This window comes from Paralichthys olivaceus, chromosome 10 (assembly GCF_024713975.1).
Source record: "Paralichthys olivaceus isolate ysfri-2021 chromosome 10, ASM2471397v2, whole genome shotgun sequence".
Lineage (NCBI taxonomy): Eukaryota > Metazoa > Chordata > Actinopteri > Pleuronectiformes > Paralichthyidae > Paralichthys > Paralichthys olivaceus.
In genome coordinates this window covers 738,853-765,509 of record NC_091102.1, presented here as the reverse complement: position 1 = coordinate 765,509, position 26,657 = coordinate 738,853, and the positions used below count along the sequence as shown (strand labels likewise).

Sequence of the window (26,657 nt, the reverse complement as noted above, 5' to 3'; positions counted from 1 at the left end):
TTTATCAACATTACTTCGACGACTGAACGGTAATTCCGTCAATGAAATGATGGAGTAGTCATAGCCACAACGTTGATCTTGTGGCCTCCCGACGCGTGCTGTACGTATGTTCTTTTTTTTTCTTTCCGCGCTGTACGTATTGTCCAAGTACGCATCAGTGCGTATGATGAAATCATGTTGGGGCAGGCCCTCCCGCAGCCAATAGAAATGAATTGTAGGGTCCAAAATTTGAAAAATAAAATCTCAACATGTAAGTCAATGAGAGCACCTGGGGCGAATTTCAATCTGACTGACATCACCCCAAGGGGGCGTGGCTGCTGGTTGGGAAGTGTCATTCAGGCTGCTGATTGGACAATAATATTAAGACTTAGACCGGCAAAATAAACTCTTTTTTTCTCTCTTTTTCTGTGTGACTTAGGGAGGGCGGTGCACTATCGCCCACTATGGGCCAGCCACCCCTGATTTCTACTAACAGCTATAATAAACCTCTTTAGATCTCCAACCCCTAAACTAAATAGACAACACATAAATACTGTAATACAGACATGGTGCACACTATAGTGTTTGAGTTGTCATGACAGCTTTTTCTTAGAAAACTTTGAAAGAACAAATTGAAGGAAATTCTTAAGAAGACACTGGTGAATGAGGCCCGGTGTTCTTTGTGTGGTTCACTTTGGAAAACTGAGTTTCTCCAGACGTCATGTTCTGTACCAGGACATAATGTCTCTTTAATGGATTGTTGATATGAGATACGAGCTGGACTGAGAGACAAACATGTTTATGTACAAACACTAAACAAAGAACATCACTTAAATATAATGTAACATCTTAAACAGCAGATAATGTTATCGTCAACAAAACTCAAGGAGAAACTGTATTTTCACATTCATCCCTCAAGTTTTTCTTTTGACCAAGAAATAATTGTAATTCGTTTTTTAAACTCAAATTTGCCCTGAAAACAAATACATACAAAATAACTGTTGGTGTTTGAAAACTAAAGTGAATCTGTTTTTCAGGATGAAACTCAAATTCTTTCGGGTCCTGGTGAGAATCAGCCTCCAAGAAACATCAATTAAAGGGAAAGTTCACACAAAACAAAGGTCCATTATCACATCAGTCCACAAGGTAAGATTTGGTTCAGGTTCTCTCTCTCTCTCTCTCCCTCTCTCTATCACACACACACACACACACACACAATTATGGCACAAAAATATCCCCTCTCTCTTAAAGGGCCACAACAACCACAATCCTCAACACCTTCAAACATTAAAGCATCTTGGTCAAGGTATAATAAGTGAAAATACAAAGAAACAACAGAAAGTCACTTATATATCATCATGCAGGCAAACTCTGTAAACTTCAGAGCTGGCAACAGGTCCGACAAGTCCACCAGGGGATGTGTTCAGGTGCACTTCACGCTGGGGCAGGAAAATAAAAAAGGCAAAACTTTAAACATGTATAGATGAACGTTAGCTTGTTATCATGGATCGATACATCACTGAGGGAGACAGCGTGATGTTTATCAGCTTTAACCCCAGTGATGTGTGAATGTTTGTCTTTTCAGTGTACGAGAGGAGTTTCACCACCATGGGAAACACTGAACTGAACTACTATTTTAATTTTTACTTTGTGTTTTATTCACACAACAACTTTCACAGCTCAGGAAAAACTTCATTTATAAAAACAATCCAACACGATGCTCAAGATGTTTGTGTGTGCTGCAGAGCTGACGACAATTCAGCATCCACCCAGAAGCGCTGGTACGTCAGGGTGCTTGTTTTCCTTCCTCGTGGTGAAAAACCTCATCTGCACAGATTTCACACGACAGGTTCAGCAGCAGTTCTGCACTTCAACATTCTTCCTTTAACTCTGATTTCTGTTTGTTTTCAAGGAGGGGCATCCGATCAGTGTGTAATGGAAGGGGGGGCGGCGTTGTGTCTTTATAATCCATGTTAAACTTTCTTATAACTCCACTTTAGTTTTATACTTACATTGGACCTTTGCTGTAGAATTTGCTGTTCGACGTTAATGTTTAATTATCATTTATTTAGAATAAAGCTGTCCCCTGTTCCAGAGGATCAAAGGTAACCAGTGTTGAGCAGCATCACAGGCGTCATCAGAGACCATTTGAGAGAAGTTACCTTCACAGAGCGAAATGATCAAAGGTTTTGGGTCCTTTGTTGCAAAGCACCATCCAACCAAAGACTCGGCAATTCAACACGGACCGAAAGTGATAAACAGTGATGAATGAGAAGGCGAACATTAACATGGACGTGTTGAAAGCTGAGCTCTGGCAAACAAAAATAACTCTTGCCTGTTCTGATAAGAAGATCAGAGAGCTCACGACCAGGCTGGAGAGGGAGACTGATGAAAGGAAGCATCTGTCAGAACAGAATAAGATTGTTTCAGCCGAGATTGAGAGGATGCACCCCCGGCATCTGGGGGAGAAAAGAGAGAACCCGAAAGACGTCAATGAGCAGCTTCCTCTGGCAGAGAAACAGTTGACTACTGCTGAAGCGACTCACGCTCAGAATGGGTGCACCATTCAGCCTCAGAGTCAGACGATGCAGCTTGAGACCACAGAGGACAAAATTCAAACCCTGGAGAGGCTGATACAGACATACAAGGCCATGCTGCAGGAGAAGACTGAGCAGCTGGCTCAGTGTCAGAAGGAGGCAGAGAACCACAGCCTTGAGTTAGAAAGGTTCATGAAGGATTCAGAGGAAGACAAGGCAAAGATAATCCACAAGATCATCGTCAGGACTGAGAAAGAGCTACAAACACAAAAAGAGGCAAATGTAAAACAAAGGGCGGAAATGATCATCATGGAAAAAAAGTACCACGATTTTCAGAAGCAGTTTGAGGAAAAGGGAACAGAGATGTACATGTTGAGGCAGGAGAAGCTGCAGCTGCTGGGTTTGACCCAATCACTGCAGAGTGAGATCAAGGACCTGAAGAATCAGAAGGAAAAGATATGCCAAGAAAAGGATGGCACGATCTTAGGCTTGAAGCAGAATAACCAAGAACTATCTAATATGAAGTTAATTCTTGAGTCACAGTTGAGCAAGTTAAAGAACTTCGAGCCTCAACAAGAGGAGCTCACGGAAAAAAGGCAGATGATCGGACAACTGCAGGACAAGCTGAGGCAAATGGGCAGCAACTACAATAAGCTAATGCTCACGGTGTCCGACCTGAGGATCAGACTAAAGGTAGAAGACAACGAGCTGCACAAGGAGAAGCAGAAAATGAAAAATCTGGAGACACATGTTCAGCGGCTCAAGTCAGAACTCCATAACTGTATTGACCTAATGCAAGAGCCGAAGAAACTGAAGGAGACTGTGCAGATGATCTACGCCCGCTACGTATCGCAGACTGAAAGGCTGGAGATGAACAGCTCAGACAAAGATGTTCAGAGGGAGGTATATCGCCAGCGTGATTGCCTGAACAGGACCATCAACAGTCTCAAGCTGAGGCTTGCTAAATCTAATGAGGAACATCAGAAAATCTACGCCAGGATCAGCAAGGACAACGTTGCTCTGATTTCTGAAATCAACAGGCTGAAAATGGAGTTGCATTTGGTGAAGACTGAGGTTAAAGATAGCAAAGCTCAGCACGCCCTGATCAAGAGGCCCAACTACTTAACGTCCCAACTCAGAGGCAGGACCCAAAAAGGAGCCTATACGTGAGGATGTGAGTGAACCGTCGTGTGCCTGATGCTTGTCGTCACTTCTCATGTGAGAAGCAGTGAGAAAACCCATCGTGGCTGTGAATAGACCTAAACCACAGATTTCATTTTTGTGGCCGTTTGTATTCTTGTGCTTCCTTATAAGGTCCTTTAACCTTCTGGGGGCTTGTTTTGGAAAATCCAGCAGCTATTCAGGCTTTTCTAATAAATGTGTGTTTTAAATGAACATTATATGACTATGTATTATTTATTCATGTTTCTTGTGGAGATGACTTTACTGCCCCTCCATGGCTCCTGCCCCTCACATTGCTGGGGGTGAGTTGTGGATTATATTATTTTCTCTGATAATTATAACCTGTGGTTCATATTGTTTATTCTGTGATGTCATCAAGCTGTTTCTGTTTTCATCACCAACATACTTTTATAGATGTTTTCAGAAAGTGTCATGTGACCGACGAGCTGCAGAGAGCTTAGTGAACGTTTCCCAGAGTAAATACTGTTATTGTGAATGTTGAGGAGCAGAAGAGAAACAGGTTTTACAACGTTTGCTGCAGGAGACATAAACGCTTGAAAAAAAAAAAGTCCTATGAGTCCTCTACAGGCCCAACTCACATCTGTTACACACACACACACACACACACACACACACAATATTGCTTAATATAATATTTGCCCCATACTTGTCATTGTCATGTCACATTATTGTTGTTAAATGAGCATTTCCCCATGTTCATGAACTAACTAGCAGGCTGCTATAGAGGAGGAGTCCGGTGGGTTTATCACTGTAAAGAACTATTCAGTCACTGCGACGCTAATGGTTGAGTTGTCCTCCTGATTGTTAACATGATGTCAATGATTTCAATTAGGAATTAGAAAATGGAAGAGGAACACCCACATCGACCTTTTCCCTTGTGAAAACTATGGAACTGAAATTTTATGTGTCCCAGCCTTTAACTTTTACTGCACAAAACAAGAGTAGTTTGTTTAGGGTTGGCGTGATGTATCCGTGTGGCGTGTCGATGTAGGGTTGGCGTGATGTATCCGTGTGGCGAGTTGGTGTAGGGTTGGGTTGAAGTATCGGTGTGGCGTGTGGGTGTAGGGTTGGCGTGATGTATCCGTGTGGCCAGTTGGTGTAGGGTTGGGTTGAAGTATCGGTGTGGCGTGTGGGTGTAGGGTTGGCGTGATGTATCCGTGTGGCGTGTGGGTGTAGGGTTGGCATGATGTATCCGTGTAGCAGCAGCTTTTAAATGCTGAAATGAAGAAGCTGCAGCAGAAACTCAGACTCCCGCTCTGCTACAGCTCAACAGGAAAAAAGGTGAAAAAGGCCAGAGGCGGGAAATTCAAAGTGTTTTGAGCCAAACAGAAACGTCGGGTTTCAGTGTTGAGTGCAATCGTGTATTTTGCATAGCTTCCTCCATCTGTGTTTGAAACTCTGGGATTAGACACAGCAGCTAGCTGGTTAGCATGCTAACCTCAGAGGAGGTACAGAAGGGATAGAAGCAGAGAAGAGACAGAACGTCTGATACTGAATTTCTACTAACAGCTAATGCTCACACAAGAAAATCAATGTTGGTGCGACACCTTCTCTGAATGAATTTCTTGTGAACACAATAAAACTCAATTTAATAACTAAACTTCTAACAGCATTAAGTTGATGCTTCTCTGTGTTCCAACGAGACGACTGCAGGTCAGATCAGAGCGAACATCATCTGAAGAGACGTGGACGTAGCAGAACATGTTCAGTGTCACTTACAGGAGCTGGAATCTGATTCTGACGCAGACTGACAACAAAATATGACTTTTCTTTTCACAAACGTCCGTCTGCTCAGTTCAGGATCTTCAGGACTGAACAAGACAACACAGACGCTCGTCTTCTCTCTCCTCAGTCAGCGTAGTGCATGATGGACTCCACGTAGTTTCCGGGGAAGAGGCCGGTGGTCGCATTCATCACCCCTTCGAACCACCCGTCCTCATTCTTCTTGACCACGTAGATGATCCCTCCTTCCTGGAACGATAGCTCGTCCTCCTTGTCAGCTGTGTAGTCATAGATGGCCACCACTAGAGGGCGATAAACACACCAAAAAGTTTCTTTTCTTTTTTGCATTTTCTGACATTTTACCGATGAACCGACGAATCAAGTAATTGAAAACATAATCAGGAGATTGATCCATAATGAAAAGGTTCTGGATCTTAAAGCAGCTTCATGTGCTCTCACTGCTCCTCAGGCCCGGGCCTCTCTGACACAATCATGGATGCAGTGTTTAAATGTCATGTGTCCCGGAGCGACCAATGGAAACGATCGGTGGCACTGCACAGATGTTTGGTCCCATGTGTGACTGTGATGGTGAAGAAAGTTCGAGACACGGGTTTTTGTGTTTCTGTAGTGTTACCTTTCTCCAGGTAGGTTCTGGGGGCCCACGGAGGGTCTTCTTCAGTGTACGGGTCGCTGTACTCCACCACTGCTGAGTCCTCTTCATGTCCGTCTTCCACTGGCTGAGGAGTCGGCAGGGGCTCCTCAGCAGCAGCCTGAGGAGGGGGAGGGGCGTCTGAAACTGGAGGTAATCAGATACGTTCAGGAAGAAAAGCACCAGTCAACATCAACCAATCACAGATCTGGATCCTAGTGAATCAAGACGGACGACATGACGGCTCCAATAGGCTAAGACAAATCATCTAGACCTGTGGCTGCCTACGGTATAGGGCATAAACCTCCTCCATGTTAGCAGATTGGACATGGTCCAAACTAAAACATCAGAGTAGACGTTAAATAAATGTTTGTCAAAGATGTTTCTGTCGTTTCAGCTCGTTCTTCTCTCTCTGATGTTTGTTCAAGTGATTCTGATCAGTTTGGTTTGAATTAGTTTGATGATACAAGAACAGGCGGAGACGTCATGATTGACACTGACTCAGGATTGGTTGAGAGCACATATGGGCAGGACCTTGAAATTACGGCTCCATTCCACTATCACTACTGCACAGACCCTGACTGTAAATGACACATTATCACCACAAGATGGCAGCGTTTGTATCTAAGATATTTTAGTTAATTTGTGGAGGAAATGTGACGAGTCGTCATCTTTATTTAACTGCTCCACCTACAGGCAAGAAAAGTCACAGCAGCAGCAGTTTTCTCCCACAGCTGTTTTTCATCCACATTTCACACAGTTGCCATTAATATATATAATATATCAGAAACTCAGTGTACTCACTGGACTCCTGAACTCGAGCAACAAACCCCATGAGAGGCAGCTGAGGGGTGAACTGGAGGAGTGATGGAGGCGGGGGGGAGGCTGCAGACACACACAGATCTGAGTTGATCAACACAACCAACAAAACACATTTTAAAACTGTGTCCACACAGCTCTGCAGTTCTCCAGAGTCAGAGACGTGTGTCAACGGATCTGGTTTCAGTTTGAAAACTCTGGTTTTGTGTTTTAGTCTGAAAACAAACTGAGACTTTAGTAAACGGTGACGCCCACGTCCTCTTCTGATTGGTTCTCATCAGTCACCTGACTCGACTACCAGCAGTGAACACAAAGAAATCCGTGCTCTGACCTCTGACCATCGAGAGGGTGAATATATAAAAACTAATCAAACCTTCTCCTCCTGTGTGAAGCAGATCTGCAGCGTAGCTTCAATCTCAGTGAACTCTGATCTTCCACATTCGCCCATAGTGTGGACGGAGATGATTTCTAATGTGGAGCTAAAACACTGACTTAGTTTAAACCCGTATGAGCGTGGTGAGGCTTCACCTTGAAGAGTGGCAGCAAACAGAGGAACCAACGTTTCTGTGAAACCTGAGGTCACATGATTGCACACTGTCGTGGTCAGTCTCCTCCCACGTACCTGGGCTTTGGTTGTAATAGGGACCACCGTTGACGTGGTTCTCTGTTATGATTGGCTGGTCTGTCACAGAGGGGGGGCGGCGGTATGGCAGCGACCCGCCCACCTGTGGAGTCTGCTGTCGTGGCTGAGGTCGGTTCATGCTGTAGAACTGAGGGACAATCGGTCCTGAGCACAGGGAGAGCATCGTTCACACTTTGAATTTGGTGCAGGTCCACTTCAACAATGTGAGATAGATTTTCTACATTTTCATTGATTTCTCAGAAAATAATTTATGGATCTCAATGGAATAAATCAGACGTGTTTAGAGGACTGAGAACTCTGAGTGTGCGGGATTTAAATCACCGTGAGCAAACTGTAAAAATGATGAAGAAAAGAAGGAGTAGGAGTGAAGACATGAAGGGAAAGAGCGGGAGTTTGTGAGGTTGACAAAGGAGGAGGTGTTGTTGGAGAAACTCACCTTCAGCAGGTGAGGAGGAGGAGAGAGGAGGAGGAGGGGCAGGAGGAAGAAGAGGAGAGACTTCTCCAGGTAGAGCGTCTGACTGGAGCTCAGACGAGGAGTTAGAGAGGGGTGGAGGGGTGGAGGGTGCGTTTGACTGAGGAGGGGAGTCAACAGGTCGTGAGGGGGAGTTTGGCTGCAGGGGTGCGTTGGGTTGTGTGAGGGTTGTGGTGGAGGAGGAAGAAGAGGAGAAGGAGGACGGAGTTGGGGACGGGGAGGAGTTAGGAGCGGTGGAGGAGGAGCTAGCTGGTCCAGTTGTTGGAGAAACTTGAGGAAGTAAAGACGGAGGGAAAAGTTCAAACCACAAATAAAGAGAACAAAAGATTTTCAACATCACATCCAAACACTCGGCTGTTTACGAAGATGAAACGAGTGAAAAAAAAATACAATGAAAAAAACAATCAATAAAACAAGAAGAATGAGAAATTCATCATTTCATTTATTAGGATCTGAACACATCACAGTAACACAACAACACACAATCTAACACACACACACACAAACCAGCAAATAACAGTAAACTGAAGGAACTAAATCTAATAATCAACCAACCAACGGATCAATACATTGTGTGTGTGTGTGTGTGTGTGTGTGTGTGTGTGTGTGTGTTACCTGGAAAGGTGGAGGGTGGGGAGGGCGTCGGCACAGCGATGGGAACGCCCACACAGCCGCTGCCGCTGTTTTCTCTGCTGCTGCTTCGACTGCTGCTGCTGAGGTGACTGCCGCCACTGCTGCCACTGCACACACACACACACACACACACACACACACACACACACACACACACACACACACACACACACACACACACACACACTCTACTGAATATTTAACCAACACCAACATTGTTCACACATTAAAGGTCCAGTGTGAAGGATTCAGTGACATCTAGTGATGAAAGAGCAAAATCCGAGTTTAGAGTCACGGTAAACAAAGATGGACGACACATCTCTGCTTTCCTTTGTAAAACCTACAGACTGAACCTTTAATGTCCTCAAAGAGACGGACACACAGACAGATGGACACACAGACAGACGGACACACAGACAGACGGACACACAGACAGATGGACACACAGACAGGTGGACACACAGACAGACAGCCTGTTAAGACAGCAGATTAGAGGCAGAGCGGCGACACTGAGGCGTCATGATGAACGTCATTGGTGAGTTGACGTTGGCTGAAGAAGCAATGAAACGATGAAAAGCTGCAAATACAGAGTCCGATTGGCTGAAAGCTCCAGAGTGACAGCGAACACGCTGGTGATTGGACGAGAAAGAAATGAAATGTGACGATGCTTGTCAGTTATTTACTCAAACCAAAAAACATCATCGAAGAAGCAGTCTGTCGCGGATCCAAATAAAAACCATGTTTTTTTATTCCTGCTTTAAAAACGTCAGTGAAATTTAAAGTTGTTGTTTCCCGTCCACAACACTCAGCTCCGTGAAGAGCAGGAGACGAACCAGCGAGCTCACTGACGCCGAGGATGTGAAGCAGGTTAGAACAGTGCGTCCTCTGTGGGTGACGAGCGGCGACGCTTTTACTCTGAAAATACCTGAGGAAATTTTCCTTCATCGAGTTTCCGAACTTAAAGAGAAAACACATTTTAGTTTTATAATCGTTAAATCTTCATTAATGGTACAGTGATTATTTTAGTTTCATCATTTAAACACCTGAGCGTCACAGCAGAATCAACCGCAGAGCAAACACTAAACAGCAGAGGGAGCCAGAGCACAGAGACGTGAGATGAAGCCAGAAGAAAAGTTTCAAGAGCAGAGAAGTTAAAATAAAGCAACGGAAAATCCTACAACTTTAATTTTTCACTTCAATGTTTGTTTACGTCTGAACTCATGGGATTAAAATCATATTCGAGTTTAGAGAAATAGTTTTGAGAATTTGGAAAATATACTTTGTTTTCTGCCGGAGCTTCAGATAACGAGACTGAGACCGTATGTTAGCTTAGCATCAAGATGCTAAGCTAACATACAGATTCACTGTTGAACGGGATCAAGATCAAAAGATCATCAACTCAAACACATGTTCATCACATCTGTCAGGCTGGTGTGGAAAGTTCAAAACTTCAAACTCTGAGCCTGACGTGTTCCTGACGTGTTCCTGACATGTACATAACATGTTCCTCACGTGTTCCTGACGTGTTCTGCAAGTTCGTCTGTGAGGACAGATGTCTGAGTCAGTGTCTGGACGTGTTCTGGATCTTCTCCTGCAGCTTCTAGTGAAACATCTGTAAAACATCAGTGAGCGAGTGGGCGTGTCCCAGATCAGATTGACAGATGTGTTGAAAACGTTTGTTTGTTGAGTTCAGCTCTGAGTTGCTTCTCGGCGCCGCGGTGACCCCGGCTACCTGCAGGTTCGGGGTCGATGGTTGAGGGTGGCGGTGCGAGCCGGACTGGGAAGCTGCCCAGGGGCCATATTGTTTCTGGTGGGGCTGGACGCATAATCGTTGGGCACCACTGGGGGGCACACTGGCTCCAAGGTCCTGTAGGGGGAGCTCTTCCTGCACATGTAAGAGGTGATGGTGAAAACAAGGTTTAATGGACGGAGCCGATGATGATGAGTCACTCCAGGGTCCTGGGGGGGGGGGGCTCTGACATTTTAAATTATATCACATTTGTTTTCTCTCTGGTTCAAAAAGAGAAATATTCTTATTCAACCCTCGAATATTAAAGTGTCCATCACTTTAATAACGTTTGATAAAAGAGTTAAAGCGCTCAGAGCTTATTTTGGTTCAGGAGCCACTGGGGGGCGCTGCGGCTCTTATTCTGCAGACTTTATATTCTGTTCACGCAGTGAATCCATAAAATTAGTTTTATATCAACAAAATGTGACAAATGATCCTGATGTCAACAAGAATCAGAAACATCCTGACAACTGTTCGTGGTTTTAAAAATGAGAAACACTGAGAATCCGCTCAGGTCGAATCTTAAAGGTCACAGTTTATTTTTAGAGACGTAAAACTCCTCCAGCGCCACGAAGCTGAATCCAACCGGAGGAGGAACAAAGAGTCGGAATCATCTCGGAGGACAAACACAGATCTCCTCAGCAGGCGACTCGAATCACATACGTGTGAGCGGAGATCACTTCAAAATGAAAACGTGTGTGTGTGTGTGTGCGTGTGTGTGCGTGTCTTTCTTTGATGAGCCTGTGATGTGACTTAAACACGAAAAGTAGAATTAGAAAGGATTTGGACACAGGAAGTGAAAATCATTTCTGGGTTTGATGTTTGGTGACGACAGAAGGACGACGACGACCCGCTGCTGTGTGTGTGTGTGTGTGTGTGTGTGTGTGTGTGTGTGTGTGTGTGTGTGTGTGTGTGTGTGTGTGTGTGTGTGTGTGTGTGTGTGTGTGTGTGTGTGGTGACAGATGGCCCTCGTCCTGTCGACCACAGCTTCAGCTTCCTTCAAACTGCTGAGCTGCTTCTGTTCTCTCACTTCAACACTTCCACATTTTAGTCTCTGGGATCCGGAGACTTTGCCAGAGACACGGATCGGAACCGTGACTCATCATTTGCGAGCAGCTTGACGATCAGCAGGTCGGAGCGGAGACTCACAGGACGAGCTGCTGCTGGGACAGTCAGATGGAAAAGCTACACACATTCTGTTGTCACTGACATGATAACACAACGAAGTGTTGTTTCAAACATCCTCCCGTTTTTCAGATTCTCAGATTTTAGAACTAAAAGCTCGGAGGCTCTGGAACATTCTGAGGAAACATGCAGAGTCCGTAACTTCCTGTGAATCAAAACTTGAAACGTTATCATCATACTTATAGTTAATGAAGAGGTGTGTGTGTGTGTGTGTGTGTGTGTGTGAGTGTTACATACCCAAAGATTCCTCTGCCTGCCCTCGGAGGACTGGGTGGTTTCTGGGAGGGGGCGTTGGTCCGGGACAGACTTCCTAATTTCATGTTCTGTTGGCCGTTCCCCTGCACACACACACACACACACACACACACACACACACACAGCGTCAGACAGTGTGATTGGATGGTCGGTCATGTGTCTCTCTTTCTTTGAAACAATACGACAGCCTGTAACATGCCTCGTACATGTGTGTGTTGCGTGTCCTTCACTAACATGCCTCGTACATGTGTGTGGCGTGTTTTCTGGGTCCTTACCTTGAACCTCAACAGCCACTAACAAGTCAGTGAAGGCAGAGGAAGAGAAGGTCACAGACATTAACACAGAAATAACCACAGACCAACACTGACCATGTTCAGCTCCAACACAATCACATGAATGGAACTTCTTCACCTTGACTCCGTGTCCGATGTCGTCCAGGACTCCGTAGTCGATGGGTTTCCTGATGTAGCGTACCGGCCTCTCTGGATTGGACGGAGCGACAATTTTATGCGAGCGGCACGTGTTCTTGTTCGTGGTCAAGATGCCGATCTCCCGCCTCGCCACCTTCTCTTTGTGAATGTCAACGGTCTGAAAAACCGAGAATTCAAGGCAGGAAGTGGAGTCATGTGACTGAGGAGAACCAATCAGGAGTCAGTCTCAGCTGTCAATCACAACTGATCAGAAACACGAACAAACATCAGTGAGAGAAGAACGACGATGAAAACCACTGAATATCAACAACATCACCACATGAGGGCGACGTTCACATCTGAGATACTTTGGCTTCATTTCTGGAGGAAGTGGAGACGCGTCGACATCTTTCATTTAATCTTTGGTTTCAAGTAAAAGTGACTGAAAGTTTTCATGTCAGACGTGTTTCTTTATTTAAAACTCTGCTGCCGCTTCAGATGGAATAACCTCCAACATGAAGGCTCCAGATGACCCATAATGCAACACTCTGCACAGGAGAGTACGTTACACTGGAGTTCATCCGTACGAACAGAATCTGCTGCAAACTCTGATCAGTGCAGAGAAAATCATTGAGTCTGAGCAGAAGCTTCGCTGCATGAAACACTCGCCTACACAACAGATGTGTGTGTTAGTGAGTGTGAGTGAGTGTGTTAGTGTGTTAGTGTGTGTGTTAGTGTGTGTGTGTGTGTGAGTGTGTTAGTGTGAGTGTGTGTTAGTGTGAGTGTGTGTGTGTGTGTGTTAGTGTGTGTGAGAGTGTGTTAGTGAGTGTGAGTGTGAGTGTGTGTTGCTGCTGCGAGCTGCTCTCATTATCTAAGCTGTGTCCTGATGATACCGATCATCCAGAGATCTGAGGCGGAGGACGGCCCCTGAACATCTCAGTCCTGTGACATCACGATGATGTCGTCTGCAGAGTGTGAACGCAGAGTGCACGGAGCTGAATGTGTTGGAGCTGTGGGGTGAGATGTGGGGTGAGATGTGGGGTGAGATGTGGGGGTGCACAGTGTCGACCCGTGGTGTCTCATATTACACGTTTTATTTTATTTTTCTGAAAAATATGACGAGGACGATTCTGGATTCGTCTCCGTCCCACGTGAACTGAATCCTGTCGACAGAATGTGAAGTCCTGGATCAGAGTAGTGACGGATTTAGATTTCCCATGATCCTCATCGACCACCTGCACCGAATATATCTCAACAATAATCATTGTTCAACACCTCATACTGTATATATTCTATTTACACTGTCCAGCTCACTTTCTGCTTTGTATCGTCCTTGTGTTTGTATTAAATGTATAATTGTGTCTGTGAAGCACTTTATCTCATCTTAAACCTCTTCTACATCTACATTACACACTTTTTAAAGAAATACAACTTCTACAATCAAATCATACAAACCGTAACACAAGAAACCATCTGAACTGGTGTGTGTCTGCTCCGACCTGTGAGATGTGGTTGACGGAGCTCTCCATGCAGCGGAGCTGCGACGCCTGGATGTCCAGCATCTGCAGCACGTTGTTGGCCAACGTGTTGATGAGGTAGGCGACGCTGGCCAGAGACTGAGTGGTGTAGCTCTTGGTCTCCTCCAGCGCTCGCTGCTTGTCTGTGGACTGAAGGAAGAGACGAGTCAGTCCCGACAGACTGAGGAGACAGGAGGGACGTCACGTCTCTCTGGAGCCACATCACGGTTTGATGGTTCACAACATTGTACAAACATGTTCGTCCATCTTGGACAGACACAGACCATCAAACACGCTGATAACTGAAATGACTTCCTGCACCTGTGACCTCTGACCTTCAGACACACTGAGTCATTCGTCTGCAGTTGGTCACATGATCCCGATCAAATGGATCTAAATCAAAACTTATTTACAACTTTCTGCTTCTCAAACACGAAAAACCACAAAGTTCAGAGAACATGTCGGATCGTTCATTTTAGTTTCTAAACACACGATGTCCTCGTATAGAACACGTGCAGGAACACACACACACACACACACACACACACACACACACTGCTGCTCTCCTGGTAAAACGTTGAATGTGACTTTAAAACACATCATAGAAACGTGTGTGTGTGTGTGTGTGTGTGTGTGTGTGTGTGTGTTTGCTGAGGCATGATGTAGGTCAGAGCAAACTCATTCATGCCCGAGGTTGACAAGAAACACACTGACATCCATGAGCGTCTCTCTGTTACACACACACAGTGTTGACCCAGTCCTACATTCAGTGTGTACAATAATCCTCCATCACGTGTCTTCACCTGTGTAAAGACGTGCAGATGTGTCCAGATGTTCAGATCGTTCAATTAAACACTGAAGCTCTGAACAAACGTGTGAACGTGTGAGTCTCAGTTGAGCTTTGATGGAAATGAATCCAAGTGTTTGTCGACTAATATAATATATAATCTGCACGAGTGACGCGGTCTCATCTCAAACGTGTCACAGCTCCGTCCGTCCTCTGAGCAGGTTTCTGTTTCCCATCGTCACGTGACTCTCAAGCTCCCGGCTCGGACAACATGGCCGACATCCCTCGTATCATTGACCAGAGATGTTTTTCATTGCTTCTCAAAAACAGATCAATTTGGTTGAAGGTGTAGTTTTCAAGATGAGATGATATTTTCTAGTTTGTGAGTTGTAAGAAAACTTTAAGTAACAATTGTTCTGTCTCAGTTCTTTAACGGAGGAGAAGCCGAGGGACCGAACAGCTGGTTTGGTTTGAAGAGGACCAGGAGGAGCAACTTCTCCACCAAGCAGGAGAACGAGACACTAACAGAAGCTGCGCTCAGCCACTGGTGAGCTGTCATCAGTGATGTCATCAGTGATGTCATCAGTGATGTCATCAGTATGCTGGGAGTGTCATCATCATCATCATCGTCCGTCCAGATGACCTGTATCAACACAACAGGCCTGTAGACTGTTCGATCCCTGGACGTGTAATCGATCATAGCATCAGATAACAGGAATAACTTCCACGCTCACTGAACGTCTCAACGTGCGGACGATGATTCAACACACGACTACGTGGTTTCCAGGGGGTTGCAGAGTCCATAGCAACGATAGAAACGTGATAACAAACCATTTCCTGACGAGATCTGAACAAATATTTCTCTCTCGTCTCCTCCGATGCTCAATTTTCAATCAAATCTCTTTTCTATTCTTCCTCCTCGTCCAGTTTCGTGACCTTCATCACTTCATCCTGACACTGTGCTCCCTCCTCTTCCTCTTCTTCCTCTCTCCTTCCCATCAGCCATCTGATGTCCTGTTAGCAGTGACCTAGTTGGAGGGTTGACTCCTCTGGCCTGAGGGCCACACACACACACACACACACAAACACGAACACACACACACACACGAACACACACACACACACACACACACACACACACACACACACACACACACACACACTGATTCATCAGGTTCTGCTCTGGTTCCTCTGACCTGGTTTGAAATGTTAGTGGAGATGAGACGCTCCTGATGTCAGAACGTTGGACAACATGTGAACAACACTGAGCTGGAACTCAAGTGACGGTTCGTCATTGATCATTTAACTGGACCTGGCCCCTGGCATCATGAGGGACCATGAGGGCCACGGGTCCTGGGGCCAAAGGTCGATACACACAACCTCGAGACACACGACGGTTTAGAGTTTGAGCTTCCTGAGCACGGACGAAGAATTCAGGAGCTTTGAAAATGAAATTCAAGACTTCAGCTCGTTCTGAGGAGTTTGAGTTGCAGGGAAGTGAATTTGAAGCTTTTCAGATTTTTCTCTCGCTGCTGGAACGAGCTGAAGACGTCGGCTCGCACACGTTATCAGCTGCCAAGACTCAGATCACAAACCTGCAGACGCCTCCGCAGGATCTGTTCCTGGCACTGGAGGCGGAGGCTGGAAAACCAATCGCCATGGTTTCCAACTCTAAATGCACACAGGAGCAGGTCCCGCCTCCTGCAGCGGCGCCATGTTTTCACTGAGCAGCGGGAGGCGGAGTTACAGTACTATGACAACTGGTAGCAGCTGTGGGAGGAGTCTGCACATGCTCAGTACGGCTCAGTGTCGTCGAGGTTTAAATCTCAAGTTGTGTTTTATGAAAAACAAGTTGATGAAGAGATTCACCTGATTTTCTGCTTCAGTTCACAAGTTCATCGATTCCCTGGATTGATTTGACTGGCTGTAAAACACAGCTTCAGCTTGTGTACAGAGCGGCAGCGGACAGCCGAGGTGTGGGCGGTGTTATATCAGACAACGTGGGCTCGAACACAAACACACATTCACAGAAACATTTGACCTGAATCTTTTTTTTACAAAAATGGTGAAAGATTTCTGACGTTTTAAAAAAGTTGATTTGTTCTGAATTCAATCGAAAACCTTTTGAAGAATGAAGGAATTAGTGGAAACATGAAAAAATCATGTCTTCAACCACTGGGTGTCGCTGGTGTGGAGCAATAACACAACTTTCTTTTCTTAAGTTAAAGACTTAAAATAAATTTTTATTCATAGATACTCGTTAAACTGTAAATATCAAATCACAAGTACATGAATATTACATCAGAAATATTCGGCCTCAGCCAATAAAAATCTACCTCAGGAATGAGAGAAAAGAGGTGAATGTACACACACACACACACACACATTAATCAACGATGAAGATGAAGATGATGTGCAGCACACGTTGTATTGATATATTTAATTTCATACATGTCACGTGTCAGTCGTGTTAAAACACGTCATGTGAGTGACAGCGCCCTCTGCAGTTCAAACCATCGATGAGTCATCAGCTCTGCTCGGTTTCCAGACGCTCACTGAGAAATGATGCTGCTTGTGCTCTAACTGAGCTCCTGCACTTTGGACAGAGGTCCAGCTTCTCCTCGAGCTCACGATGCGTCTGTGCTCTCAGAAATTTGAGTTTATTTCATTTTGTGCCAAAAGTCAAACTTCGCAGCAGCAGAGGCGGTCGTGAGGACAAATGAAACATCGATGACGCTGAGCAGGAAAAGTGTCAAAGCTACAAAACGAGTGAAAGCAGTTTGAGCGGCAGCAGATGTGGTGAGGAGATTCAAACATCTGGACGACGACACGTGAAGAAAGAAAAATAATCATTTCATTTTATAATGAAGGACTTCCCTTAAAGTGCCTCGTAAAGAAGCCGCAGGTTTGATTCCCTGTTGTGTCCCACAGCTCATGAACAAGACACTGGACTGATGTCTCTCATCAAATCACTCAGACTCAAGTTTCACCAGCTGACGTCAAAGTGACGTTTGGATTGAAACTCCGGAGGATGTGAAGAGTCATCGATTCTGAGCTTCACAGATTAGAACTGAGCTTTAATTGGTTTAATTGGTTTAATTAGTTTCTTCTTCTTCTACTCTCACTTCACGGAGCTTCACTCCATCAGTCCGCCCGCCCCCCAGCTGCTGTTTCCCGGCATGCCTCGCTGCTCGGCCCCGCTCGCTGAGCTCGTACCTGGACATAGTTGTTCTCGCAGTATTCAGCGACCGTCAGCAGGTTGTTGAACCCGTCCCGCAGAGCGCTCCTCCCCGCAGGGATCTCCAGCTCCAGCAGCATCTGCAGCTCCGCCATGTTCCGCTGCTGAGGGGGCGGGAAGCGCGTCCACACAGAGGCACGAGGGCGAGCAGCGCGTCCACAGTACCGCTGCCGAGGAACCGCGCGGCGCGTTCACAGCGCGACACCACCGCCCAGGGAGCGAGCAGCGCGTCCACAGTACACTGTCCCTGCTGCCTTCAGGGACGGTAGTTAATCTCTGTATCACAGATGAAAACCTTCCTGTCAGGTCGAGATGAGGAGAGAGGTCCAGACCGTCATCACAAAAAGAATAATTACATTAGAAATCATAGGAATGAGATAAATAGTCTTAATTATGAGATCAAAATTCAAAATACTACAAACATTGTTTTTGGTCATGTGAACAAACAGGACATTTATGTAATAATGAATCATTTTAATAATCTAAAGATAAAATTCCTAAAGAGGAACTTTTCTCTCTTTTTGACCAATAAACACAGTAATTGATGTTTCTAATCAAGTTGAATCTATATTGTAATATTTAGATATATTAACCTTAGTGCTCCAGAAAACCTCTCAGAGATCAGCTTCAGTGTTGAAGCGGCTTCAGAGAAAGACTTGGAGACTCTGTCACCACGATATGAAAGCATGATGGGAAACAGCAGCGGCCACAGTGACTCTTTCTTATGGAACGTTAATTCTAGTTATATAGTCTTTCTGACTGGATCTAAATCTATAGCACATGAATGCATCTTTAATTGAATATACAAATACCTGTGTGTGAGAGCAGTGTCTCCATCCTGTGGCAAAAAGCCGTAAACACACCACACACTGAACATGAACCACATTTCTTTATTTACAAAATGACTCAAGACAAAGCTCTATGTGATGAACTGTACAAAAACATACACGACACGAGAAGAAGAAACTGAGTGCATCAGGCAGAAACATCCAAGTTCTCGTCTCCTCTCGGGGAACCGTCCACCTCCATCGTCATCAAGAACTCTGAGAGGGACAACAGCACATTAACACACACACACATTAACACACACACACACACACATTAACACATTAACACACACACACTCTCTATCGTCACCTTCTGTGTAGTCGATGTCCGGTCGTGTGGAGATGACAGCCCAGGCCAAGCCCACCAACAGCGCCACCACCAGGTTCACTACGATCCACGGCCGCAAGATCTGCTCCTCTGATCCTGGAGGCCTGGAGGACACCAGTGGTTTTTATTCTCATCTTATTTCCTAACTTTACATTTTGTCTACCGTGATTATTGCGTTTCCAGGAAAATGTGTTTTTAAATATAAAAGTCAAATGTGAAAAAAGAGTTGTCACCACAGAGTCTCGTTGGCTGAAGGATAAAGGTTGATACGATCACTGGTCATTTGTTGGCTGAGGGACAGAATCAGGGCGATAAAGTATACTGAAAACACACAGAGAAAAACTCTTCATCATCATCATCATCATCTTTATCATCTTCATCATCATCATCTTCTCCACCGTCACTTACAGAACGAGGCCAGAGCTGCAGGGTCCAGTGTGAGGAATCCTCTCAGAGCCATGGAGGCCTTGGCCAGATTCACTCTGCAGGAGAGACAGAGATGTTTGTTTCCTTCCTTTTATTTTAAATGGAGATACATGAGTTGACATGTTCCTGACATGTTCCCAACATGTTCCTGACGTGAAACTGAAGAACACAAATGTCTCAGGATGAAGAAGAGGAGCCGTACACGTAGAAGACGAAGACGTCAATTTGGAAAGACTCTACAGGCCCCGCCCCTCGCCTGAATGTCCCCTGCATGTTCCTGTTGTTGTGAACGAGTTGGACGATCTGCTGCTTCACTGACACTGACTACACAACATGACTACACAACATGACTACACAACATGACTACACAACATGACTACACACACTGACTACACAACATGACTACACAACATGACTACACAACATGACTACACAACATGACTACACACACTGACTACACAACATGACTACACAACATGTCTACACAACATGACTACACAACATGTCTACACAACATGACTACACACACTGACTACACAACATGTCTACACAACATGACTACACAACATGACTACACAACATGACAGTTCAGTTTGAGAGTCCTCGTGTCCTCTGGGTTCAGCTGGTTGTAATATGTAAGGCCACCACTAGATGTCTCTAATTATCTGAGAAGATTCTCAATCATCCAGGTCAGGACATCTTCAGGTATCGAACATGTGAACGTTGACTAGTGGACCTGTACGCATTACAACCATCACACACACACACACACACACACACACACACACACACACACACCTATCAAATGCTGACACGGTGCTGATGGCCAGCAGCAGGTAGAGCAGAGACTGGGCGGGGTAAGCCAGTGGGTGGTACTGCTGCAGCAGGTTGGGCAGCGTGGTCATCTGTTCGCCCGCCAACACGTACACGACGATGATGTTCCACACCGCGTAGCCCGCCAGGAAACCGTGAGAGAACAGACCAATCACCCTGCACACAGAGATAAGGGTTAAGGTGAAGGTTAAGGTTAAGGGGTTAGTTAGTAGGTTAAGGGGTTAGTTAGTAGGTTAAGGTGTGCAGACCTGAAGCCACTGTGGACCCTCATAGCGACGTCTCTGGTGGTCCAGAACTGTCTGGGGTCCATGTAGTCGTCCATCACCTCGGGGTGTCGGAACTGCTCCACCCGCTCCGCCTGAAAACGCCCTGCAGGCAAAATGTCCGCCGTGAACGAGGGCCAAGCAGCTTTGTGGTCATTTCTGAGGGTGTGGTGTTTTGGACCGGGTCAGAGCGTCGGAGGAGATTTGCTGAGTCGGGTGAGGTCAGTGAACCACATCAGTGCTGCTGGATTAAAGAGGCTGCTGCTGATCTGGTTACTGACTCAGTGATTAACTAGCGTTCATTATCTTTCTTCTCTTCGTGTTTCGTTTCAGACAAACACAAAAAAAAAATAATCCTGTTTGGAAATGAACGTGTTTTCGTATAAAAAGCACAAACCTGCTCACTGTCGGTTTGAATATGAAGATCTGACCGTAAACTGACGGACAGCAGGTGAGAGACGGTTCAAGGACTCTTCAGTCTTTCCCTGTCCTCTGGTTGGTTGTGAATGTTTTTTATTACGTTGCAGTTAATCGATCGTGTTTCCAGTTACTGATCAACACCGAACAGAAACTAGAGGTTCAAGTGAACTGGAGGTGAATTCTGTGTTTACGCTGTGAGGTCTTAAAACAGGGCGTGGCCTGTCACTTCTGATGTGTCCGAGAAGTCACATGGAAAATCAGAAATAAAATAATAAAATAATAAAATAATTTCTCACACAAGAACAAAGCTGATTTCATTTGTTCATAAAACAGGAAATGTTTGTTGGAGCTAAAACACTCGAGATTTAACGTGAGAATGAAAACGTGTCCGTGTCACTGAAGCTTGAGCCAGAAAGTCGGATTCACACTCACGGTTCCGTTCCACGAAGACTTTGCCGACCGGCTGACTGTGGCTGTGGGGGGCGGAGAACAGGGAATGCTGGGGGATGGGAGACTGGGCGTCTGTGATGATGTCGTCGTCTTCTGCTCCGAGGTCGTTGCTGTTGTGCTCCGTCGCCTTCGCCTTCCTACATCAAACAGTGCAGAGGAACGGGTCAGTACGTTCATGGTCCCCAGAAGATGAGTCTTGAAAACAGCCAGATCACTTCTCTGGATTCAAGACCTTAACTGGAGATCTCAGACGAAGACAATCTTGGATTTGTTGTTGTGATTCTGTTTGTGGACACTTATGTGTCTCTTTTAATTCTGTTTCCTGTTTTATTTTGAAATTTTGTTCCTAATGTCTTTCACCTGTGTCCAATTAGCCCCGCCTCCTCTGTGTATATAAGCTTCTGTGTCTCTTTGTCTTTGTCGGTTTGTCGTTGTGTCTCACTTGTTGGTTTCTTGTGGGTCTTTGCTCTTCTCAATGTTTCCACTCTTTTTTACGTCTCTTCAGTTTCTGTCCTTTGTCTTTTATTCAGGACACTTTTAGTTTTACTACTTTGTTTTTGTGTCCACGTGCTTCTTAAAGTGTCCAGGAGTCATACATGTGAATGTTGTGTGGACATGTTGTGTAGTCATGTTGTGTAGTCTTGTTGTGTGGACATGTTGTGTGGACATGTTGTGTAGACATGTTGTGTAGACATGTTGTGTAGTCTTGTTGTGTGGACATGTTGTGTGGACATGTTGTGTAGTCTTGTTGTGTGGACATGTTGTGTGGACATGTTGTGTAGACATGTTGTGTAGACATGTTGTGTAGTCTTGTTGTGTGGACATGTTGTGTGGACATGTTGTGTAGACATGTTGTGTAGACATGTTGTGTAGTCTTGTTGTGTGGACATGTTGTGTGGACATGTTGTGTAGACATGTTGTGTAGTCTTGTTGTGTGGACATGTTGTGTGGACATGTTGTGTAGTCTTGTTGTGTGGACATGTTGTGTGGACATGTTGTGTAGTCATGTTGTGTAGTCTTGTTGTGTGGACATGTTGTGTGGACATGTTGTGTAGACATGTTGTGTAGTCTTGTTGTGTGGACATGTTGTGTGGACATGTTGTGTAGACATGTTGTGTAGACATGTTGTGTAGACATGTCGTGTAGTCATGTTGTGTAGACATGTTGTGTAGTCTTGTTGTGTGGACATGTTCTGTAGACATGTTGTGTGGACATGTTGTGTAGACATGTTGTGTAGACATGTTGTGTGGACATGTTGTGTAGTCATGTTGTGTAGACATGTTGTGTGGACATGTTGTGTAGTCATGTTGTGTAGTCAGTGTGTGCAGCAGATTGTCGACTCGTTCACAACAACAGGAACATGTGGGTAACGAGGGGTGGAGCCTGTAGAGCAGCAGGAGGCGGGACATGGCGTCTAAACTGTGTAAAGATCAGTGTTGTTGTCTACAGCTCGTCCACACGGCGTCGGCCCTCATCACCAAAACATCTGGAACCTCCTCGTCTTTCCAAGTGGACGTCTTCGTCTTCTACGGCTCCTCTTCTTCATCCTGAGACATTTGTGTTCTTCAGTTTCACGCCCACTCGCTCACTGAGAAGGTTCCAGATGTTTTCTCTCATGGACTCACTCTGACATCTTACAGATGTTTCACCAGAGGCTGCAGGAGAAGATCCAGAACATGTGCAGAGACACTGACTCATTTGTCCTCACATACAGAACATGTGAGGAACACGTCAGGAACATGTGAGGAACACGTCAGGAACATGTGAGGACTGAAATCAGCTGTACATTACATTTGTACTCCTTCACTTGCTTCTTGCAGGTTCTCACCTTTTCCTTTTGGTTTTTCTGGTGACAGCCACAGTTGTCTCCTCTCCGTCCATGGCGGCCTCCACCATGTCACCGTTTGGAACGTCTGGTTCTGCTTCCTGGTCTGACAGAACATCACGTGACATGAGGAGGTTTAGGACAAAGCTTTATTATTATTGTTTCCACATGTGAACAGAAGTAAGAAGAAGACACTTTCTGAAGTCACACTTTAAGAGTTGACTCTAACTTTTATAATAACTAATAATAATTAATGACCTTTAAAATCCTGCTTCAATGACAAGAACGTTTACATTGACAGGTCATTACACATAAGGTTGTGTAGTGGTGTCTTGGTTTTGTTGTGTTGTTGTGTAGTTTATTATGTTGTGGTTTAGTTGTTGTGAGGTTGTGACGTGGGTTAGTTGTGATGTGGTTTAGTTGTGTAGATGTATCATGGGTTAGTTGTGTAGTTGCAGAGAGAACCTGCGTCACTGGTATGAAAATGGTTGATGTGGTGTTGAAACAGAAGAACAGCAGCTGCAGTGGAAACGTTTTTACCGATGGTCAGAGCCTTCTTCTTTTTCTTCTTCTTCTGTGGTGCTGGGTCCTGAGGCTCTGGGGTCAGATGCTCTCTGCTGTCAGAGCGACTCCTGGTGGTCACGTCCTCCATCTCCACCTCCATCTCCACACCCACTGAACATCACAGTAGATGATAGATAAGATGATAGTAGAACACAGTAGAACCCAGTAGATGATAGTAGAACCCAGTAGAACCCAGTAGATGATAGTAGAACACAGTAGAACCCAGTAGATGATAGTAGATGATAGTAGAACACAGTAGATGATAGTAGATGATAGTAGAACACAGTAGAACCCAGTAGATGATAGTAGAACCCAGTAGAACCCAGTAGATGATAGTAGAACACAGTAGAACCCAGTAGATGATAGTAGATGATAGTAGAACACAGTAGATGATAGTAGATGATAGTAGAACACAGTAGAACCCAGTAGATGATAGTAGAACCCAGTAGAACCCAGTAGATGATAGTAGAACTCAGTAGAACACAGTAGATGATAGTAGATGATAGTAGAACTCAGTAGATGATAGTAGAACACAGTAGATGATAGTAGAACTCAGACTCTGTCACCTCTCACCTTCTCCCGGCTCCTCTTCATCGTTCACCTCCTTCTTCGGCCTCTTCTTCTTGCTCTTGACGGTCGGCATGGTGACGTGTCTCTGTGTGAAGGATCAGCAGGATCTGTCAGAACAGACCATGATTCAGGTCAGTTAGCGTCTCACCAGCGTCTCCGTGTGTTTCAGATAACTGGATTATCCTGAGCTCTGAGGACGGGGGGGGGGGGGGTCTTCAGTGAACAAACCCAGGATTTATAAGAAAATTCTAATTATTCAATTAGGCAGACCAGGAACGTGTCACCGATGACGACGACAGAGAACATCAGCGATCATGTGACCAGCACCAACACTGAAGTCAGTGAAGCTGTCGATGTTGATAAATGAAAACGCAGAAGAAGAAGAAGACGTGTTCATCTCACCTGTGATCCGTGGCTGTGAAGAGGAAACTCAACGCTCACAGCGTCTTGTGTCTGATCCGTTAAATCTCTGAGTCTGTCTTTAATCCAGAAACGTCTGAGATGATCTGAATGTTGAGATAAAAGCACAAACAGCCAGTGAGGAGACGAAGAGAAGCAGAAGGAGGCCGGGGGCAGATCTGAGACTCATCCCGGGGTTTAAGGTGACAGGTGATCATGTGCTGAGCCGTGACGGCCGGTCTGAGAGCTCTGTGATTGGTTGATCAGCTGTGATGTCACCGGCTGGCACAGTTCCAAGTTAGCAATGGATGCTAATAATCCGTCACCCTGCTGCTAACAAGGCCGTCACTGTTCACTGGTCTGAGGTCAGACATGGACCTAAACTCATGTTTTATTTTTCATACATATTAACAACTTCACTTCCTGTTGTCGTCATGTGTGTTCTCTTGTCGTCATGTTGTAAACGTGTGTGTTCTCTTGTCGTCATGTTGTAAACGTGTGTGTTCTCTTGTCGTCCTGTTGTAAACGTGTGTGTTCTCTTGTCATCATGTTGTAAACGTGTGTGTTCTCTTGTCGTCCTGTTGTAAACGTGTGTGTTCTCTTGTCCTCATGTTGTAAACGTGTGTGTTCTCTTGTCATCATGTTGTAAACATGTGTGTTCTCTTGTCGTCATGTTGTAAACATGTGTGTTCTCTTGTCGTCATGTTGTAAACATGTGTGTTCTCTTGTCATCATGTTGTAAACGTGTGTGTTCTCTTGTCATCATGTTGTAAACGTGTGTGTTCTCTTGTCGTCATGTTGTAAACGTGTGTGTTCTCTTGTCGTCCTGTTGTAAACGTGTGTGTGTTCTCTTGTCCTCATGTTGTAAACGTGTGTGTTCTCTTGTCATCATGTTGTAAACATGTGTGTTCTCTTGTCGTCATGTTGTAAACATGTGTGTTCTCTTGTCGTCATGTTGTAAACATGTGTGTTCTCTTGTCATCATGTTGTAAACATGCGTGTTCTCTTGTCATCATGTTGTAAACGTGTGTGTTCTCTTGTCGTCATGTTATAAACATGCGTGTTCTCTTGTCATCATGTTATAAACATGCGTGTTCTCTTGTCCTGTGTTGAAGCTTCAGAACGATTCCTTCTTTAATATTCTGTCACTTCTTGTAGTTTTGTTCTGAGTGAATTATTTCAACTTTGTGTTTCAGAGTCACAGTTGAGCTGGTCCCGCCTCCAGTCAACAGGTCAAAGGTCAAAACCATCAGGCCACAGAAACCAGGTCAACGTAATGAATCCTATTACACATACACACACACACACACACACACGCACACTCACACACACACGCACACACACAGACACACACACACACACACACACGCACACACACACACACACGCACACACACAGACACACACACACACACACACACACACACTTATCCTCATTGAGACTCGCACTGACTTCCATTCATCGTGGACAGTCTAAGTAAAACCTTATTCGTACTTTCACCAGGACCAGTTCATATCTAACCCCTAACCTGCCCACACCTCTGACCTCTGACCTCTGACCTTAGGAAGTTTAGCTCTGGTCCCGTGACGTCTCCTGGTCCTGACGAGGTCAGTGTTCAAGCGGGACAAGGTTGTAAAGTAACTTAGAAACTGTTCATGTTTCCTTCCTCTCGTGTGTTTAACCCTTTAACACACTGAAGCTTCTTCATGTTGTGTGTCTGACACGCCCCCGAACAAAACAAAACCAGATGCAATATATTATTGACCACTGGGTGGAGCATCGTCAGGGTAAATGTATCCAGGCGAAGAAAACTAATAAACCACATGACGACAATAAAAAAATACGTTCACTGAGTAATAACATTGATTTTATTGATGCAACAGGTTTTTACATTTTACTTCGTAGAATCCATT

General features: G+C 45.1%; 2 protein-coding genes, 1 long non-coding RNA gene and 1 pseudogene across 14 annotated transcripts; 2 read left to right on the top strand and 2 right to left on the bottom strand.

The window, feature by feature from the left end:
- Window positions 1-703: 703 nt before the first annotated feature.
- Window positions 704-18,562, bottom strand: LOC109646108 (abl interactor 2-like). 12 transcript variants are annotated; one of them, XR_011244286.1, is made up of 13 exons: window positions 17,817-18,562; window positions 13,796-13,963; window positions 12,298-12,474; window positions 12,162-12,179; window positions 11,869-11,969; window positions 10,390-10,542; window positions 8,640-8,764; window positions 7,989-8,294; window positions 7,532-7,696; window positions 6,895-6,993; window positions 6,076-6,237; window positions 1,992-5,743; window positions 704-1,806 (listed from the first exon to the last, which is right to left on the bottom strand). XR_011244286.1 is itself a non-coding variant. In XM_069532700.1 (13 exons), the coding sequence occupies exons 2-13, from the start codon at window positions 17,931-17,933 to the stop codon at window positions 5,568-5,570; spliced, it is 1,767 nt and encodes a 588-aa protein (XP_069388801.1). In that variant the 5' UTR covers window positions 17,934-18,137; window positions 18,432-18,562; the 3' UTR covers window positions 704-5,567. The 12 variants fall into 12 exon arrangements, 11 of the variants coding, with proteins under 11 accessions (XP_069388801.1, XP_069388802.1, XP_069388807.1 ...); XM_069532700.1 differs by having other exon boundaries at window positions 704-5,743; window positions 17,817-18,137; window positions 18,432-18,562; XM_069532701.1 differs by having other exon boundaries at window positions 704-5,743; window positions 6,895-6,975.
- LOC138411784 (cilia- and flagella-associated protein 57-like) lies at window positions 2,244-3,729 on the top strand (annotated as a pseudogene).
- A 146-nt stretch (window positions 18,563-18,708) lies between the features above and the next one.
- Window positions 18,709-24,907, bottom strand: LOC109644955 (transmembrane protein 237A-like). The gene is made up of 11 exons (XM_069532712.1): window positions 24,748-24,907; window positions 24,349-24,452; window positions 23,752-23,886; window positions 23,215-23,317; window positions 21,369-21,523; window positions 20,502-20,622; window positions 20,218-20,409; window positions 19,402-19,475; window positions 19,227-19,314; window positions 18,976-19,097; window positions 18,709-18,881 (listed from the first exon to the last, which is right to left on the bottom strand). The coding sequence occupies exons 2-11, from the start codon at window positions 24,416-24,418 to the stop codon at window positions 18,814-18,816; spliced, it is 1,128 nt and encodes a 375-aa protein (XP_069388813.1). The 5' UTR covers window positions 24,419-24,452; window positions 24,748-24,907; the 3' UTR covers window positions 18,709-18,813.
- Window positions 24,908-24,977: 70 nt separating this feature from the next.
- Window positions 24,978-26,170, top strand: LOC138411787 (uncharacterized). Its single transcript, XR_011244290.1, has 2 exons — window positions 24,978-25,109; window positions 25,941-26,170. It is a non-coding gene; the product is annotated as an uncharacterized lncRNA (long non-coding RNA).
- Window positions 26,171-26,657: the final 487 nt, after the last annotated feature.